Source organism: Hippoglossus stenolepis, chromosome 14, assembly GCF_022539355.2.
Source record: "Hippoglossus stenolepis isolate QCI-W04-F060 chromosome 14, HSTE1.2, whole genome shotgun sequence".
NCBI classification, from domain to species: domain Eukaryota; kingdom Metazoa; phylum Chordata; class Actinopteri; order Pleuronectiformes; family Pleuronectidae; genus Hippoglossus; species Hippoglossus stenolepis.
Window position 1 is genome coordinate 6,756,624 of NC_061496.1, and position 17,238 is coordinate 6,773,861.

At 44.0% G+C, this 17,238-nt stretch overlaps 2 protein-coding genes across 3 annotated transcripts in view; both read left to right on the forward strand.

Moving 5' to 3' along the window:
* The first annotated feature begins 1,062 nt into the window (after positions 1 to 1,062).
* On the forward strand, positions 1,063 to 10,100 carry pgm1 (phosphoglucomutase 1). Its single transcript, XM_035176419.2, has 11 exons — positions 1,063 to 1,374; positions 3,593 to 3,755; positions 3,903 to 4,046; positions 4,281 to 4,406; positions 5,406 to 5,596; positions 6,077 to 6,231; positions 6,364 to 6,479; positions 6,579 to 6,714; positions 7,319 to 7,502; positions 7,779 to 7,913; positions 9,550 to 10,100. The coding sequence occupies exons 1-11, from the start codon at positions 1,129 to 1,131 to the stop codon at positions 9,637 to 9,639; spliced, it is 1,686 nt and encodes a 561-aa protein (XP_035032310.1). The 5' UTR covers positions 1,063 to 1,128; the 3' UTR covers positions 9,640 to 10,100.
* Positions 10,101 to 16,148: 6,048 nt separating this feature from the next.
* ror1 (receptor tyrosine kinase-like orphan receptor 1) overlaps positions 16,149 to 17,238 on the forward strand; it is a 122,434-nt gene continuing 121,344 nt past the window's right edge. For both annotated transcript variants that reach the window (XM_035176027.2, XM_035176029.2), the window contains exon 1: positions 16,149 to 16,581. In XM_035176027.2, the coding sequence (XP_035031918.1) occupies positions 16,476 to 16,581 (106 nt within the window). In that variant the 5' untranslated portion in view covers positions 16,149 to 16,475. The remainder of the gene's footprint in view (positions 16,582 to 17,238) is intronic.

Below are 17,238 nucleotides of genomic sequence, written 5' to 3' on the forward strand. Positions count from 1 at the left end.
GTCTTGACCTTAAAGGTACAAAGGTCTGTTGAAGCAGGAATTAACCACCTGCATGTCTACACAGAGGACAAGGCTGTGATGTTGTTTACCACAGTTGGTTGTAAGGGCCTTGCTCATGGGCACTTAAGCAGGGTGGATAAATGCTTAAGTGCACTTTTCTCTCTTTTTTTTTATTTGGAGTTTAGCTAAATTAGAGGACCTCACATGCAACAGATTGAAATGTACAGATGCTGGGCATTTTCTATGGTTATAACAGTATTTATGGATTCAAAATTATACATTTTGGAGTTTCAGGGGTAAACAGCGTTGCAGCCAAATCAAATACAATTGAAGTAACTGGCGACCACTTCTTTTTCGCCCTGACATTCAAATTCAACTCTAAACAGTGTCATTTACACCATGATTTTAGCCTAAATGTACACATTACATACGTTTGAAGAAGTGGTCGCCATTTACTTAAATTTTATTGGATTTGGCTGCAACTCTGTTTACCCCTGAAACTCCAGAAGTGTTTTGGGACTCAAACACTTCATTCACCCCACCTCTCCATCCGCATAGTGGTGAGTGGATAATGAGAGAATTTTAATTTTTGGGGGGGGAACTATCCCTTTAATGTCCCCTGTTGCATGAATGAGACCTGCTGCTTGGACTCTGCAGGTGAGAGAAGGCACCTTTCCAGGTTATCAAGTGGGCGCCTTCGCTCCTCAGCGTTTCGCTGATGGGCCAACGACGTCTCCAGAGGGTTCATTCATCATAAAGGCAAAAATACTTAGAAAACTACTGGTTAAAATAATATGATGGTTGTGGTGGGTTACTGGGGGGGTCACTGGAACCCCCAGTACCTCTAAATCCTGGCTACGGCCCTGAGCAGCATTATGTCCCCACAGTGCAGTATTTTTTATTTCTTAAATACCTGTCATGTGTTCTTTATAATCCTAAAAACCCAGATGAGAAGTTATTGCACTAACTATTATCAATACAAGCCCATGTTGTTGGATGTTGATCCGACCCCCACTTGCCCTTTAAACCGAGAGGGCGGGTCCACCGGGGGGAGTGGTCCGCTCCTCGTCGGGCCGGATCGCCGCGGTTCACTCTGACCGACGAGAGGAGCTCACTGTGCGGGTCAACATGGTGAAAATAACCACGGTGAAGACCAAGCCGTACGCGGACCAGAAGCCCGGCACGAGCGGCCTGAGGAAGCGGGTGACCGTGTTCCAGCAGAACCAGCACTATGCGGAGAACTTCATCCAGAGCACCCTCTCGGTGGTCGAGCCCTCCGAGCGGCAGGCGGCCGCCCTGGTGGTGGGAGGGGACGGCCGCTTCTTCATGAAGGACGCGATCCAGCTCATCGTGCAGATCGCCGCGGCCAACGGGGTCAGTCTACCGGGGGGGGAGCACCGTCCACCTCCGGCTGACGAGAGGCAACAGTCAGCCTGGACAAACACAACCAGCTAGCTAGCAAGTTAACATCGAGCTAACCGACCCATTCATTCATTTCAGAGCATCACTTCGTATTCAAATGTTAATTATACGTTTTTATACCTAAAACAAAACTATATGTAACCACACTTTGATGCATATGACACGTTGTTGTTAAGTTATTAGCATGTTTTTTTACTTTGCAGAGGTAATAACTTGCAGCTAGCAAGTGAACATCGAGCTAACTGACAGGTTTGCTCTCATAACGTTATATTCGCAGGCTCGAGCAGCTTCATGCTATTAGCCTCCAAATGTGATGTTTCCAGTGTAATATGACAGTTTAGCTTGATGTTCACTGGCTGGCCGGAAGTTATCGGCTCTGCAAAGTCATGTCTGGTCACTAATGCTAACGTCAATGCGAAAAACAGGCAAATAACTCAACAATAATGTGCCATAAAGGAAGCTAACATTACCGGGACGTTATCAGTGTTCAAGCTAGTTTTGTTCCAGGTGTTGTCAAGGGTATAAACACGTGTATTTAACATGTTAACGCTAAAAGTGATGCGGTGCACTAAAGTGAAGCTTCCCCTCATTCCTGTGGTTTCATAGAGAATCAGTGTTGCAGCAAACAGGAGCTTCCTGCCTCCACATGTCAGTATTTGATATTAGATATTGTGCAAGATCTCAGGTTGTGCACGTGGAAGGAGACTCATTGGTTCTCGTGAGGGTTTTGCAGAAGTTACAGTGTTTTAAAATGACATGTTAGCATCACATGTCTGGCTTCTCCTGCACAGTCTCCAGTCTCAGATTGACTGCAGTGACCTTTTGGATAAAGTGCACGAAGAGGAGGGGGTGTCATGTCAAACCTTTGCCTTTGACATTTAAACACTGGCCAATGACACGACCACTTCTTTGCATCTTTGCTCCAGCATTAAAGATTTAAATCCTTTTTCTGGAGATTAATATAATCGCATGTTTGGGGATTTGCAAAATTGCAAAAATGAGCAAACCTGTGTTTGAATCGTGCATGAAAAGGAAGCGTGACGTTGTGTCGTTTCGTAATAGCTGCAGTGAGATGCCACTGGCTGCTCAGGGGACTCCAGTCTGGAGAGGGGAGGGGGGGGGTGTCGAGAAACGTGCAGCCAGTCACGTTGCCCTGCATATGTCTGTAGCAGAAGCTGCACGGGTCAAATGAATGAAGGGGACATACAGTACGTTTCTTAAATATGAAATCATCCGATGTGTCATCCCAAAATGCTGCATTCACAATTGCAAGCAACAAAAAAAAAAAAAAGAAATCCCATGTTTGCTGCATCTGTGACCCTGTGTCTCGTTCACAGTTACTCTACAGGCAGCAGCTAATGGTTATGCAGGGGTTCCTCACTGATGTCAGTGGGTTCAAGCTGCTCAAAGCTTTTGGATATTTCTTGCAGTCTCTCCACGAGTGTCTGTGGTTGGGAAACGAAGCAGTGAGGAAGCTGTTTCATTGCCACACGTACACATACAGAGGCGTCTCTGTTAATGTTTGCACAGAGCAAACCGCTGCATGTTTTAAAAAAGGATGGTTACTGGACTGAGATAGATGTAACATGAAGATACAGTATGTACTGTATGTGGTATTTTCTGCAGCAGTGTAAAGGACTTGCATTACGTCCAAAGTGCAGTGACCAGAAACATTTAAATTAAATTGATATTTGGTGTGTGCAGGTTTTTCGAAATTGTTTCAAGGTTGTTCCAAAGCATCTCTGACAACTCGCCACAGTTTTAGTTTCTCGCCACTGATCTGTCTGTCCTCTGTCTCTTCACGTTATCTCAGACCGACTCCATTAGGTTGAGTTTAGTGCAGTGTTGTCACCACACGATTTGTTGCAAGGTCTCCCTTGTTGTTCTTGTCGCCAAGCATAGATCTTTATGATTCTGGCTGTATAGTTTTTTCAGTCATTATCATGCTTCAGAATACATTTTGAACAAATCCTGGTACCTTCCCGGTGGCGTTGTTTGATGGATAAGAATTAACAGGTTTTGCACAGTACTATATGTTTTAAATATATCATAATTGCAGTGACTGTATCTTCGCTGCCTGTCTCCCACCCTACGTATTTAACTGACAGTGTTGTGGATTAACCTGTTCTCCTGTCTCCCCCATTTCTCCTTTTGTTGTTCCAACCTGCAGATTAATCGCCTGGTGATTGGTCAGAATGGCATCATGTCCACGCCTGCAGTCTCCTGCGTGATCCGCAAGATCAAGGCAGTTGGGGGCATCATCCTCACAGCCAGCCACAACCCGGGTGGCCCCAATGGAGACTTTGGCATCAAGTACAACATCGCCAGTGGAGGTGAGCGGTGACTACATTATACTCCCAGTTGTCAAAGAAGCTCACAGACCTAAGGTTCCTACTCGGGTGAAGAGGAATGTGTAATATTTAAAACGCTGTTCGACTTGAGCACAGTATCACACTATAACCATCCACTTTTGTCCCCAGGTCCCGCTCCAGAGGCCATCACAAACAAAATATTTGAGGTCAGCAAAAGCCTGCAGGAGTATCACATCTGCCCAGAGCTGAAAGTGGATCTGGCCAAAATTGGCAAGCAGACATTTGAAGTGGACACTTTCAAACCTTTCACAGGTACACGAGCATGAGAAGCACAGCCCAACAGTATAATGGCACTTTACTTATTGATTTGTTTAAGGTTAACAGCAGGTAGTTGCAATGTGGTCGCAACATTTTGCTTTAAAACATGATCATCTTCTTTGATAATGAGTGAATGGCATTGTTTTATCTACCGAGCAGTCTGTAATGAAAGTCACTTCACTTCTTCAGATGTCTTGACTGTGTTGTGTTTCCTCTCATTCGTCTCAGTGGAGATTGTGGACTCGGTGGAGGCCTATGCTGAGATGCTGAGAGGCATCTTCGACTTTGCTGCACTGAAGAAGCTCCTCTCTGGAGCAAATCACATCAACGTCCGACTGGATGCTATGCATGGAGGTAGGAACCAGCACGACACAGGCTTTTGATTTTTATAGTGTAAAGGAGTTTTATAGTTTTATAGTTTTATAATTAAGTACTCTGTAAGATTGTAAGGTAGTGTGCAGTTCCTCTAAATCGATTTTTATAAATGTAGTTATATAATTAGTCTTAATATCCCAGTGGGAAAATAGGTTGAATAATAATATTAATTAAAAAAAATACACAAAAGAGTAGGTTTAAGAGCTCTTCAAAGTTTTTCGTCAGAACATTCCGATACAGTCAACATCAGATTCATGTCACGATCATCAATATCAAACAAAACTTACTTTCCAAAGTAAAGTTAACTTAGGATAAATATGATCAAGCAACAAAGCAGGACAGCACCAGCACCATGTCTGGAGTCTCTGTAAGTAGTGCTGGATAACACTTAAAATTATATCTCTTTAACTTTGTTAATAAAAAAAAATATTGTGTCGCAATAGCCAAACACTATCCAAACAAATTTCTCAAAATGACAAGGCTGACGGTGTACTGATGAATGAACTGATAAAAAACTTTATTAGGTTACTTTTTTTATTGTTTCTACACAAAAGAAAGAAGAAACAGGGAATTCTGAATAAATTCAACATAATTATCGAGCTTGATGAAAGAAAAGCAGTTTATCTATTATTCCAAATATGTAGGATCACTGTGGAGTAACGCTATGTTTGTAATGTAAATATATCAGAATTCCCATTTGTTTATGGAATGATGGGAGTTTGAGGTGAATTTTACCAACATTAACTATATACCAACATAAAATTGAGAACCAGTCGAGGAGAAGAAATGATTGGAAATAAAATTCCATAAGGAGGTTGGACACTTGGATTAATGTCTGATCCAACTGGTATTAAAGTAAAGTTTAATGTGGTGAACTCCAGACGCTGACGGTCACAGTTAATGTCCTCATTCAGAGAACCTTTATATCCCTGTGAGGGCATAACGACTCCTTTTTAATGACGCGCTGTCCCCCTCTAGTGGTCGGTCCTTACGTGAAGAAGATCGTCTGTGAGGAGCTGGGTTCTCCTGCCAACTCGGCCGTCAACTGCGTCCCCAAGGAGGACTTCGGGGGCCACCACCCCGACCCCAACCTGACCTACGCTGCCGACCTGGTCAACACCATGAAGGGAGGAGAATATGACTTTGGAGCCGCTTTCGATGGTGATGGTGTAAGTCAGGGTCTCTTCCAGAGGGCGTGATTCTTTATAGCTGTTTTGAACAGACGGTATGTCGGGGGGGGGGTGTACTGGATTTCAATCTATGATGTCAGCTCCGGTTTATCAAGTTTTAGGTTTTAAGGGTTTTTCTTTTTTGGGCCTGGGTCCTGGGCTGAGTAATTCTGACTTTGGCCCAGGTTTCATTAGCCATTTTTCTTAAGCAACATTTTTCTCATTTTGGAAAAAGAATCTGCCAAATTTTATTATATAAAAGTGATATATAAGAGAAATATGCCTGATGTGTCATATCTTCAGAATTCATAATGAGATCTAAGAAGAATATTTATGATTTATGTAGGGAATCTTTTCTAAAATATATTCCATTAACCCACTGAACAAACATTTACCACTTTTCAGGAAGTTAATTACTGTTAATTGAAATATAATAAATCATGTCTCATATTGGCGATTGTTCCCCCCCCCCATATTCAGGACCGTAACATGGTGCTGGGGAAACATGGCTTCTTCGTGAACCCCTCAGACTCTGTGGCTGTCATCGCTGCCAACATCACCAGTATCCCTTACTTCCAGAAGACTGGTGTCAAAGGACTGGCCCGCAGTATGCCCACCAGTGGAGCCCTGGACAAGTAAAAACCATTTAACACAACAGCTACTCTGAAGTTTTACCTCTTGGGTGAACTGTCAGAGCACTGATCTCCACTTGGTTACAGATGCAATGTTTTCTTTTGTGGTTTATTTTGCGTGCCAATCTGTTCCAGTGTGGCCAAAGCTCTTAAGATGCAGCTGTACGAGACTCCAACTGGCTGGAAGTTCTTTGGGAACCTGATGGATGCCGGCAAACTCTCCCTGTGCGGAGAGGAGAGCTTCGGCACCGGTGAATAAAAGTCATCACATTAGTAAACACAGAACTGTTGTAAGAGATGGAAGTGCCCCTCACTCACCCCCTTCTCCTCTCCGTCCTCTAACCAACCAGGCTCAGATCATATCCGTGAGAAGGACGGCCTGTGGGCGGTGCTCGCATGGTTGTCAATCTTAGCCACCAGGAAACAGAGCGTGGAAGACATCATGAAGGATCACTGGCAGAAGTTTGGCAGGAACTTCTTCACCAGGTCAGCACTGGTCCATGTAGGATGGTTTATGGAAAGTGGGCCTGAGTCCCTGAAGAAAAATATTTCAAGTTGCCAGAGATAAAAAGACATTTAATATTTGACTGAGATGATGCAGGGATACACAGTAGTTTGGTTAAATGGCACTCTGCCATCTAGTGGAGAATAAGAGAAGTACAGCTCAGTTGTTCAGGTGGGTTTGAGATGCTGTTGAATTGAGTTATGTTACGTTTTATTAGTGACAGACATTTCTATCAATAAAGATATACTGAATAACCTCTCTGTATAATACAATACAGTTAGACTGCACCAGAAACTACGTCCAACCAACTTTATCATTTCAAATTTCAATAAAAACAAACATGAAGGGAGAATGAATAGAATTACTGTTACATTACATCACTTTAGTTTTAACTAGGTGTACCTAATAAACTGTCCACTAAGTGTAGCTGTTTTAAGTCTGGCTTGTAGAAACTTGAAGTTTTCACAGAACAAAAGTTGTTATCCTTGCAAATAAAAAAGAAAGTAACTTGCCCACAAACTCAAAATCATCCCTCCTACACTTTTAGATTAAACTCATAAACCTGATTTCACCTTCCCATCGCAGGTACGACTACGAGGAGGTCGACTCAGACGCTGCCAACAAGATGGTCAAGGATCTGGAGACGGCGATGTTCGACCCGTCCTTCATAGGAAAGAAGTTGTCCTCGGGCGATAAGACTTACAAGGTGGCTGTCTCGGACAACTTCGCCTACACGGACCCTGTCGATGGAAGTGTTTCCAAAAACCAGGTAAGGAGCCGACAAGGCAGGTTTCATAAAGAAAAACGATACTGTGCTCCCTCAGTTTTCCATCTATCATTGGATGTAGTCCATATTCTTCCTCCTGCCGTCAGACCTTCGTAACCCAAACAGTGACTTGATGTTAGAATTGACTCAATACATAATAAAGTCATGTTACCCAGCATGCAGCGGTGTGGCTTACCGTACCTCTTGTACTCCACATGTTTTCCTTTTACACTGCATTTTCATTCATCATCGTCTCTCATCCGTCTCTCGCTCTCTCAGGGCCTCAGGATCATCTTCTCCGACGGGTCCAGGATTATTTTCCGTCTCAGCGGTACAGGCAGCGCGGGAGCAACCGTCAGGCTCTACATTGACAGCTATGAGAAGGACCCCCAGAAGATTTACCAGGACCCACAGGTCAGGCCGCTAGTGGAGTGATTCCAGCCAGCTAGATCCAGAGAGAAGGAAAGACTAGACAATGAAGTCATCAAATAGGAAAATAAACATCCACAGGACCAGGAACAGATTTATCTTTTCTCTTGGAATATTTTCATATGTAGAAAAAAAAAAAGAGGCATCATCTTTTACAAAACTGGTCAAAGGTCAACTGCTAGTGTCAAAAGTGAAATGAGCTTTGAGTGCTCGTTGGCTCGGGCCCCAGAACTCCACGCTGAGTGGAATGATCTGTAATGTCCAAGACAGCCAGCTTGTGTTGAGTGGAGCGCTCCAGAAACAAGTTCCAGAGGTGGTATTAAACATGAGAGGCGATGGAGTTGTTTGGCCAAGTCTTGAGTTATGGCAGCTTATCAGGGCCAGTATGAAGAAAGGGGAAAGTTAGCATCAGGGGAAAATAAAGAGCGCTAGTTCCAACTAGACACTTCATAAAGTCATTCTGACTGGTGTGGACAGGGAGGGGATGTAGAACAAGAAAGCGAGACAAGCTCCAAAAAAAATGAGTAAAAATTCTCCTCCAGCCCTTTATCCTCTTCAGCGCTTTAACTCCGTGAATGAACAGATAAGCAGAAACATATTGTTTCAGGGTCTTAACTTGACAGATAAATGGCCTCAGGGTGAAGGGTTCAGTTGGCTGACTCCGACTTAGTTTGATTTACACTCCCAGAGGGTTTTATTTTTGATTAGAGCAGGTTTCGAGGAAGAGGAGAACGTCTGCACAACAACCAAAAGTTATTTTCTGAGTTTATTTTTGGTTTGCTCATCTCCGGCTGAGAACCACCACCGGGAAAAGATTTCATTCTGGCAGCTCTCTGCTTAGACCAGGACAGTTTATGTTTCTGCTCCATCTCAGGGGAGGTTCATGATCTGCTCCTTTTACATTTCATTGAAACTATTAATCAGGAGTGATTTTTACTGGTTGTAATTGGTTGTGTATCAAAAGGCCCCGAAAGGCCACACAACTGACTGGGGTTTGTTAATGGTCACTAGAGCTGCATATAACAATTAGAAAGAGAAATGAACTCAGTGAAGTTGTTTATGTTCCAGCAGTGCTGAGCTTTATTTATTATCCCAGCCAGTAAGATAGATTGAAGTTTCAGATATTTATTTTGTTCTTTCTATCCAATTATATGTTTTTTATCTTATCTCTATCTGTCCTTGTGTGTTTTATTCCTCTGCCTCCTCTACACATATGAAGACTTTGGTCTCATGTAGTTAACACTCGTAGATATCAGTCCTTCCACCAAGTTTCGTCCTGCTGACAAACTAAACAACCAACAGACCTTCAAAAACACAACCTCCTTTTAAATATACGTATTAATTGTTTGGTTATTTAATCATAACACATATTAATCAATCCTCATTTATCGAAGTTTAGACAAATAGACTTTCTCAAATCACGTTAGATGGAGGAAGGGGAAAAGATGCTTTTAGAAATAATATTTTAACTCTGATTACTCTGCATTAAATAATTTGCTCCTGTTGTTGCATGTAGCTCATACTTTACAACATATTATGTTGTTTGGTTATGGACGATTTGTGAAGACAACCTGAACAGGAAGTCATATTTTCTGTGTGTCTGTGTTATCTCATGGTCCAGGTCATGCTGGCTCCCCTCGTAGACATCGCCCTGAAGGTTTCTCAGCTCCGTGAGCGGACTGGACGTACCGCCCCGACTGTGATCACATGATTCCTCAGCAACTGGATACCTCCACTCTCGTGGGGGGGGAGGGGGTGAAGCTGCACTCGAATTCTGTCTTGTGTTCTGTTCCTGTTCCCTTTAAAAAAAAAACACAGAGCTGGATGCACAACTGAAACTCAAACATCCCGTATTCCAGTATCCACTGCCATCTTCTACTGTACGTTCAGACAAATTCCAAAAAAAAAAAGATTTGGAATTAATAACAAATTTAAGGGACATTTTAAAGGGAATTTAAAGACTCACATTTAAACTGTGTTTGTCCAAGTGTGTCCATATCTGTCTCTGAACTCTCATACATCAGCAAGTGGGGGCAGTCTCACCCCTCTGTCCATACATTTCCCCGACCGACCCAGTGCCTTCCCTCTCCCTCTGTTCTCCACAACCACCACAACTAAAGCCTTGAGAACTAACTCATCCACCATTAATAAAAGATATTTACGTCAAAATAAGACCTGGGATCATGTTTTAAATCTGCTTTCTTCCTTTTTTTCATGCATGTAAGTAATATTTCGATGTGTGTCACGGGCACACAAAATGCACAGCACACCCAGGTATGTATAAATCCTGCACCTTTCCTTCAAGAATCCAGCTGGAGCTTGAGTAAGTGTCAGGGGGTCTGCAGCTGTAATTGCTTTAGCAGAACCTGGGTTTAGAAAACCGAGAGCTCACAAGAGAGACTGAAACGAGAGTGAGTGGGGTGGTATTAATAATAGCTCCTTTTTCACTTGGGAAATGATTCTAGATAAATGCAGAGATCCTGGGCTGCGGCGAACGAGCCAAGTCTTGGTGCGAGCTTCCAGGAGAATAAAGCCTCGCCAAAGACATTCCTGAGGCAAGCGGAGAGGCATAAACCAATTAATTCTCTCACTCCCTCGTAAGTTATCTTGCGTAATTAGAGAGTCGGTATAATCCTGATTAACGATTAGCATTTAAAAGTGTCAGGAGGTCGGAGGATCCCACTGGCAAGCAGACGGGAGCTGAAACAGATTTAGATTTGGGTTTTTTTGGAAAGGGAATGAGTGAAAGGTTGTTTGACGCAGACTGGACTTTTTGAGGCTCCACAAGTGCTGGATTGGTGTCAACTTTCTCCTCATATCTGTGTTTAAATTGGCTACGATTACGCTAATAGGAGCGTGGGTGGAATAAATCAGGTGCACGCTGCGTGTTTCCCTCTGAACTCAAAAGAGGTGGAAAATTGGCCTCAATCACAGATGGCACATTTTCCGCCAATTTCCGTCACGCGTGTCAGTGTCATTCCCCCTGACCGCCACAAGCGCCTCTACCTGTTTGCAGTAATCTCCCGCCTCCGCACGGAAAACACATGGCAAATAGTTGAAGTTCCCGGACTGGAACTAATTGGCCAATCAAGTTGTATTTTCTCGCCGATTTTGGAAGCGTCTGATGTGTGACGACGTTGTGTTCCAGCTGACTATTACTGCTATTCTACGTTTCCTGTGATTTACTGACACAAGCTCTGAGACACGTCACACACACACACACACACACACACACACACACACACACACACACACACACCCGGACCCCAGTACCAGCTAGATCTGAGTAAATGGTCCCATTCCTTTTGTCTGTGTTGACTTTAACATGTTGGATCAGGCTTTTAAGGCCCATTTTCCAGCCTTCAAAGTCCCAGTCAGCACTATGCAGGATACATAACTGCCCCAAACAGGTCCCCTCTATTCTCTTAGGATTCACAAAACATTTGTTTCAGGCCCTGTCAGGCTGACGCAGTGCAACACATAATGTGTTCCTCTTGCTCGGCCTGTAATGGCTCACAGGCTGTATTTGGATTGGCTGTCAGTATGTCAGGTAATCACAATAAGGCTTACATTAAGCCGGCCTGGTCCGCAGCTATTAGATGTCCAAATGGCTTTTCTCTGGAGCTGGCACGGAGCCGCGTTTCTTTAGAGCGTCCTGTTCGTTGCTCGCTCGCCAGTCGAGGGCAACGTGGCAGACAAAGACATCATTCTCCCAAGTCCTCGAAAAAAAGGAGTCAGGAAAGCACAAGTGGGTTTCATTCCCCCTCCGGTTCTTATGGTTCCTTCTGTGAACTCGCTCTCATGCTCAGGCACAATTTTCTGTGTCAATGATACAGAATTAGAGTCAGAAGAAGTGGATTGAATAATGTTATGCCTTTCTCCATCTCCTCCAAAGTGAACAATTCAGTTCCTGTTTTGATTTCACCACTCAAACGTAACTGCAGTATCAACACTCTTGTAGCTCGTAACTGCAGCGTCACGTGCACATGTGAGAAATGTGCACGTCTCAGACTCTGAAACCTCACTGCTGAAAAAGTTCCTGCAAAACTCAAGTGCCAAACATTTTTCTTCCACCAGAACCGATTAATTATCTGGATCTGCACCAACTTGTACGCACTTAAAAATCTCAAGACGATATGCGTGTCTAACTTTTTGCATCAAGATCCCAAAAATGTGTTCCTGACAATTTGAAAAACATTTAATTAAGATAAAATATATAAAATTATGGCAATTTTGACGATTTAACTTGAACCGGTGGTAAAACCTGCAATGGGCCCTGGGCCTGCCGCACCTCCATCTGCTTGGCTGGCTGCGGGGTCATCAGCTGGGGACCACCATGCTTGTTTTCGCCCCTTTATCCCAGAACATGTACTGGAAGCGGGGGTGTGAACACTGACGACAGCTCGTAGCTAACTTATCTCAGCCACAGCCAAAAGCTTGACTTCTCTGTTTTTTTCAGTTCTCAGCTTCTTCTCTGTAGTATCTTGGTATTTTTACTAAAGTAAAACATCTGAATACTTTGACTACCACATTCACATATTAGTAACTGTAATATAAGTAGTGGGTTTGAAATTACAATCTCCTTCCTGCTCCTTACTTGAAGTGAAGTTTATTAATATATGGAAAGAAGAATGGGAGAATATAAAGTTGCTGTTCTAAACACATTTTCTTGAAACGGTTTCTGAAAGGTTGATGAATTAAATCATCATTTCCTGTGTAAGACATCGATGTTTCCTGCTCACAATGACGACTTCCCTTTCTCTTAATGCAGCGGCACCATAATGTTTGCAAGTTGCCTCCACCCTTGCATTTGTTGTACATTAACACTGACTGTTCCAAAAGACACCTCACAGCATTTCAAAGGTGACCCCATGAAAACACAACATGTAGCACTGAGTTAAAATGATTTCCCCAGAGTGGAGGGATGTGTAGGTGGATACAGATGATGGAGCACGACCAATATTGTGTGTCAGCCATTTAACGATGCCTCAACTGGGACGGCAACTGTCTGCAGTTATCTGCTGATTGAAGAATGTGTAAAGTGGTTGCACATTTTCTGGCGGATGAAGCGCAAAAATCCAGCTGAAGCACCAGCTTAGATTCATCTGAGGATGTGACGGAAAAAGGGACAGAGGCAGTTCTGGAGAAAACAAGAGGAAATACTGAGGTGACGTGCTCACACACTGTGTAACAAAGAGACGCCTGTCCGGGTGCTGCAGGAGGCCTCTGAGATCTTTAAAGACACCTTCAGGACCCTAATCCCCTCCCCTGTGAAAGTTAGAAGACTTTCACCACGCATGGTTGCAATTTTAATAATCATATCCTAATTTGGGACAAATGAAGTCGATAGACATCAAGGAGGAAAACGTCAGAAGTAACGTCGCTACTCGGCCCAGTGCCGAGTTCTTCCTTCTCCGAAAACCTCCTCCACTGCTCCGAGTTTCTTTAATACAGAGAAATCCGCAGCTTAGTTTGAATTAATTTGGCTGCTTGAGCAGAACATTTTAAAGGAGCTGACATATGATGTATATCATCTCGCACGTTTCTCCAAACCCTAATCAGTCGCGCCCAATTTCCTCCAGTGTGGCCGTCAGTTGTTGTGTTTGCTCCCCTCGTCGTCTCCCCACAGCACAAACAGTCCATTGTTGTGTTCATTAAAATGTCATGTAAAATCAGGCACACGCAGACACACACTTTCTGGTGTGCCGTTCCAAAAGAAGCTCAGACCCACAAGGAGAAGACACTGAAGTCTCTGAAGTTACAGTTTGCAGTTTCAAAGGGAGACACATTCAGCTCGTTTTTAGGTTCATAATTTTAGTTTGTGTTATCACTTGAAAAGGTTTTTCATGCTTTAATGATCAGAAAAACACACCTTTCCTCAGACTGTCCGTTGCTGCAGCTCCTCTTTTCAGCCTCTGTCTGAAACACTTGGTTTTAGCTCCTGTCCCTTTAAGCCTGATTGAGCCCAGTCTGCTCTGATTGGCCGGCTGACCCACTCGGTTCTGATTGGTCACTTCCAACGTGTGTAGGTCATTTTGACCTCTGACTGGCCGCTGAGTGGATGACAACGTTTACTCCAAGAGGACCATAGCTGACCCCAGTGGACTGGCAGAAGCAGAAACTAGCAAAAATTCGCCCTATAACACAATACAAGAAAATTAAAAACAGAAAAAGCATCATGTGTCTTTTTGCATATTTCAAAGTTCAGCCCCTTTTACGTACAGTCTGGTTTAATCAAAAAGAAGAATATTCCAACACCACTTCTTCAAAATCACCACCTCTGGTACATCCAATCTAATAAAGTGAGACTGATCAATCAAACAATCACTACTAGCAAACGAGCCTCAGTCTCTGTTTACGTGTTGAACAGCTTGATTTATGATCAGACGTTTTGGCGGCTGCAGATGTTCCTCAACCCTCAATCAGCGTATTCTTAATTTCCACAGCCAATCAAGGCGCAGTGGAGCAGTGGATGCTGAAAAGATGACGTACAGTAAACAGAAATACGGGGGAATTCCACACAGAGGCCGAGTGAATGAAAATTAAAGCTTGTCTTTCCTCCGACACACACTTGGACCCACCCTTGTGCTATCTGGAGGTTCACAGGAAGCAGTGTTATCTCCCGGTTTAGCCGCGTCTCTCTCCAGGGGGACGCCTCTGAGTGTGTTATAGAAGGAAGGAAGGTTTTGATTAGGAGCTCTCAGGAGGCAGCTTCAGACGACCAGGACCTGGACGCCTGGGCTTGATGAGGAGCAGAGATATCCGAGGTGAAGCCCCGACACATGTGATCCACCCAGTGCACCCTTTCTCAGATCTCCAGTCCAAAGCATTATTGATTCATACTTTTCCTTTCCCCTGTGACCGTTAAATCAAAACAGGCTTCTGCGAGGATGATGTTTTCCTCTAATGAGCGGGGGGGGGGGGCAGGTCACAATATGGGAGAACCGGACATGCAAAATTACTACCATTCTCTTCTCGCCGCGTGCAGAACGCTGGTGCTAGTCTTTCAAAGTGGCCTGTGTGTGCAGACTACGCACGCACAGAGTATGTGTCAAAAGCCTGAAGTGAGCAGAGTAAAATGAAACAAGGTGCGGAGCTGGAGAGAAGGTGAGCTGGGTTAGTATTACTGTAAGGCTCTGGGATTAATAACTGTAAAAGTGTGTGTGTGTCTGTGTGTGTGTATAGTTGTGTTTAACATGTCTGCAGATGTGATTCTTTTAGGCACAAGAAGCCCCATTCTCTTCTCTTTACACCCCCCATCCATGTGTCTTTGTACATGTGGTGAATTGATGGAAATCACATGAAGTTCACTGAGTTAGAGGATTTGAACATGGTTTTAATGTGGAAAGGTAATTCCTGTCGTTATTATAACAAGCTCTTTATTGATTTTTCATTATGCAGACAACAGCACTAGAATAGAAGAATATAATTAATGTATTGTTGTAAAGTTGGCTTATTTGATTAGGAAGAAAATTCAGTATATACGTACAATTGAGGTTCTGTTAGTGGTCTGTATATACAGTATATATGTGTGTGTATACTTTACATGACAGTTTTGCCATTCACACACAATCACACACATTTAAACAGTACATCTTTGTGCAGCACTTTCTCCACCATGTGATGTATAAAGAACTATCATGTACATCCCTTATTCACGTTCCCTGATTTCATTAGTTGTTTTTTCAGTATCACACCCAGAGGCAGAACGGACTCTGCTTCACGTTGCACGGGACTGATGTTGCTTTTGGATGCTCATCACGTTTAGCTCATTGTCTAAGTAAAATAAAATACTCTCCCTGATTTCATCACCGTGCCAACAGCAACACCACACCCCACATAACAAGTTGTGGGGTTATAACCAGTAAAGTTTGTGGCTGCAGTGGTAAGTATCGCATGTTACTTACTGATCCCTATTTGTGACTCTTGCTGCTTGGGACTAAGAGAGGACTATCTAATCTTATCTTAAACCAGGTAGGATGAATGCAAAGCTTTCTACCTTCACTCTGCACACAAACAATAAAAAGTGACAGTTCATTGTTTGAGGAGAACTCACTAATGACGAGGAATAACTCTGAAGTAAGCTCCAGAGATCAGTCCAATCCAAACAGGCAGGTTTAGATCAGGCACTGCTGTAGCTCATTGAAGTGCCCCCCAACAGTTCCTGTAATGAACACGTGGTGGCGACACCCGGCTAATGAGAGCCATGTGGCTCCTGTGGAAACGAGTCTCTCCTCAGTGGAAGTGAAGGATTGAGAGAGAGAGAGGGAGGGAGAGAAAGAGAGAGAGAGAGAGAGACGAGGGGGAAAGTGAGCTGGGCTCCAGTGAGGAGGGAAGAGACAAACCAAGACAGACGGAGACAACTTTCCTCTCCACACTCCCGCAGTGTTTTCTACACGGAGTGTGCGTCTTTTTTTATTTGGACGCACAAGTCCCCCTGCTCAGACTCGTAGGATTTGTTTGAATCTTGGAGGAGCTCGACAACTTGAATCAGTGCGAGCTGTGGATGTGAAGAGCGGCTGGAGGTTTTAACACAGAGCCGGAGGAATGTACCCAACTCGGGCAGCGGCGTGCCAGCGTCTGGGGAGATGTCCAGGCTGCGCTCTCTGGATCGTCCTGCTCCTCCACTGCGTCCTGGACCTGAGCGCGTCTGGTGAGTCTCACTTCTTCTCGTCCTCTTCCCTCCACCTCAGAAATCCATTCCCCTCTTCCCCCCCCCCTGCTCCTCTCCTCACTTTCTGCCCATCATCTCCTCGTGCGTAAATCCACTGTGGGGACTTTTACGCACCATAAAGAAAGTTTGAGTCATCCATCACCGCGCTCATGGAGGATCTGTGTTTTCAGGGGCGACCTTCTATTTGTTTCTAAGCTGCTGAAAGCGTCTCATAATTGGCCTCCATCGATGTAAAGCGGAGCTGTTTGCCATCAGTCAGACTCCTCTCTCATGTTAATGCTCTTTGGTTTTTAGATTAACGTCCCATTGTCATTCTGAGACCTCTGCACGAGGAAAGACTCGACTCCGTTGGCAGACAATGGGGGGGCTCTTAGGCAGTCAGCTGGATATCCATTGTGGCCCCCAACACATTTAGAGATAAGGGATCCATAAGGGCCCTGAAGGGGTTGGGCTGCTTTAGTGCCTATTTGGAGCCAATGAGAAGAGAATTAAGATGTTTGACCTCTGAGAAGAGCAATCCGCTGCCTTCTTCCACAAATCCTCACTTTATTATCAGAAGCTAAAAGTTTCCTCATTTCAACAAACTCCTGAACTACACCCCCCCACCCCCTTACATGTCCTGAGTGTCTGCCTCCA

What these genes read in the sequence shown, in the direction of transcription:
- pgm1 (XM_035176419.2), top strand. Translation starts at nt 1,129, where the DNA reads ATGGTGAAAATAACCACGGTGAAGACCAAGCCGTACGCGGACCAGAAG. An exon ending in ACTGGATGCTATGCATGGAG is followed by an intron (nt 4,407 to 5,405) that starts GTAGGAACCAGC and finishes GTCCCCCTCTAG; the next exon opens with TGGTCGGTCCTTACGTGAAG. An exon ending in GAAGTGTTTCCAAAAACCAG is followed by an intron (nt 7,503 to 7,778) that starts GTAAGGAGCCGA and finishes TCGCTCTCTCAG; the next exon opens with GGCCTCAGGATCATCTTCTC.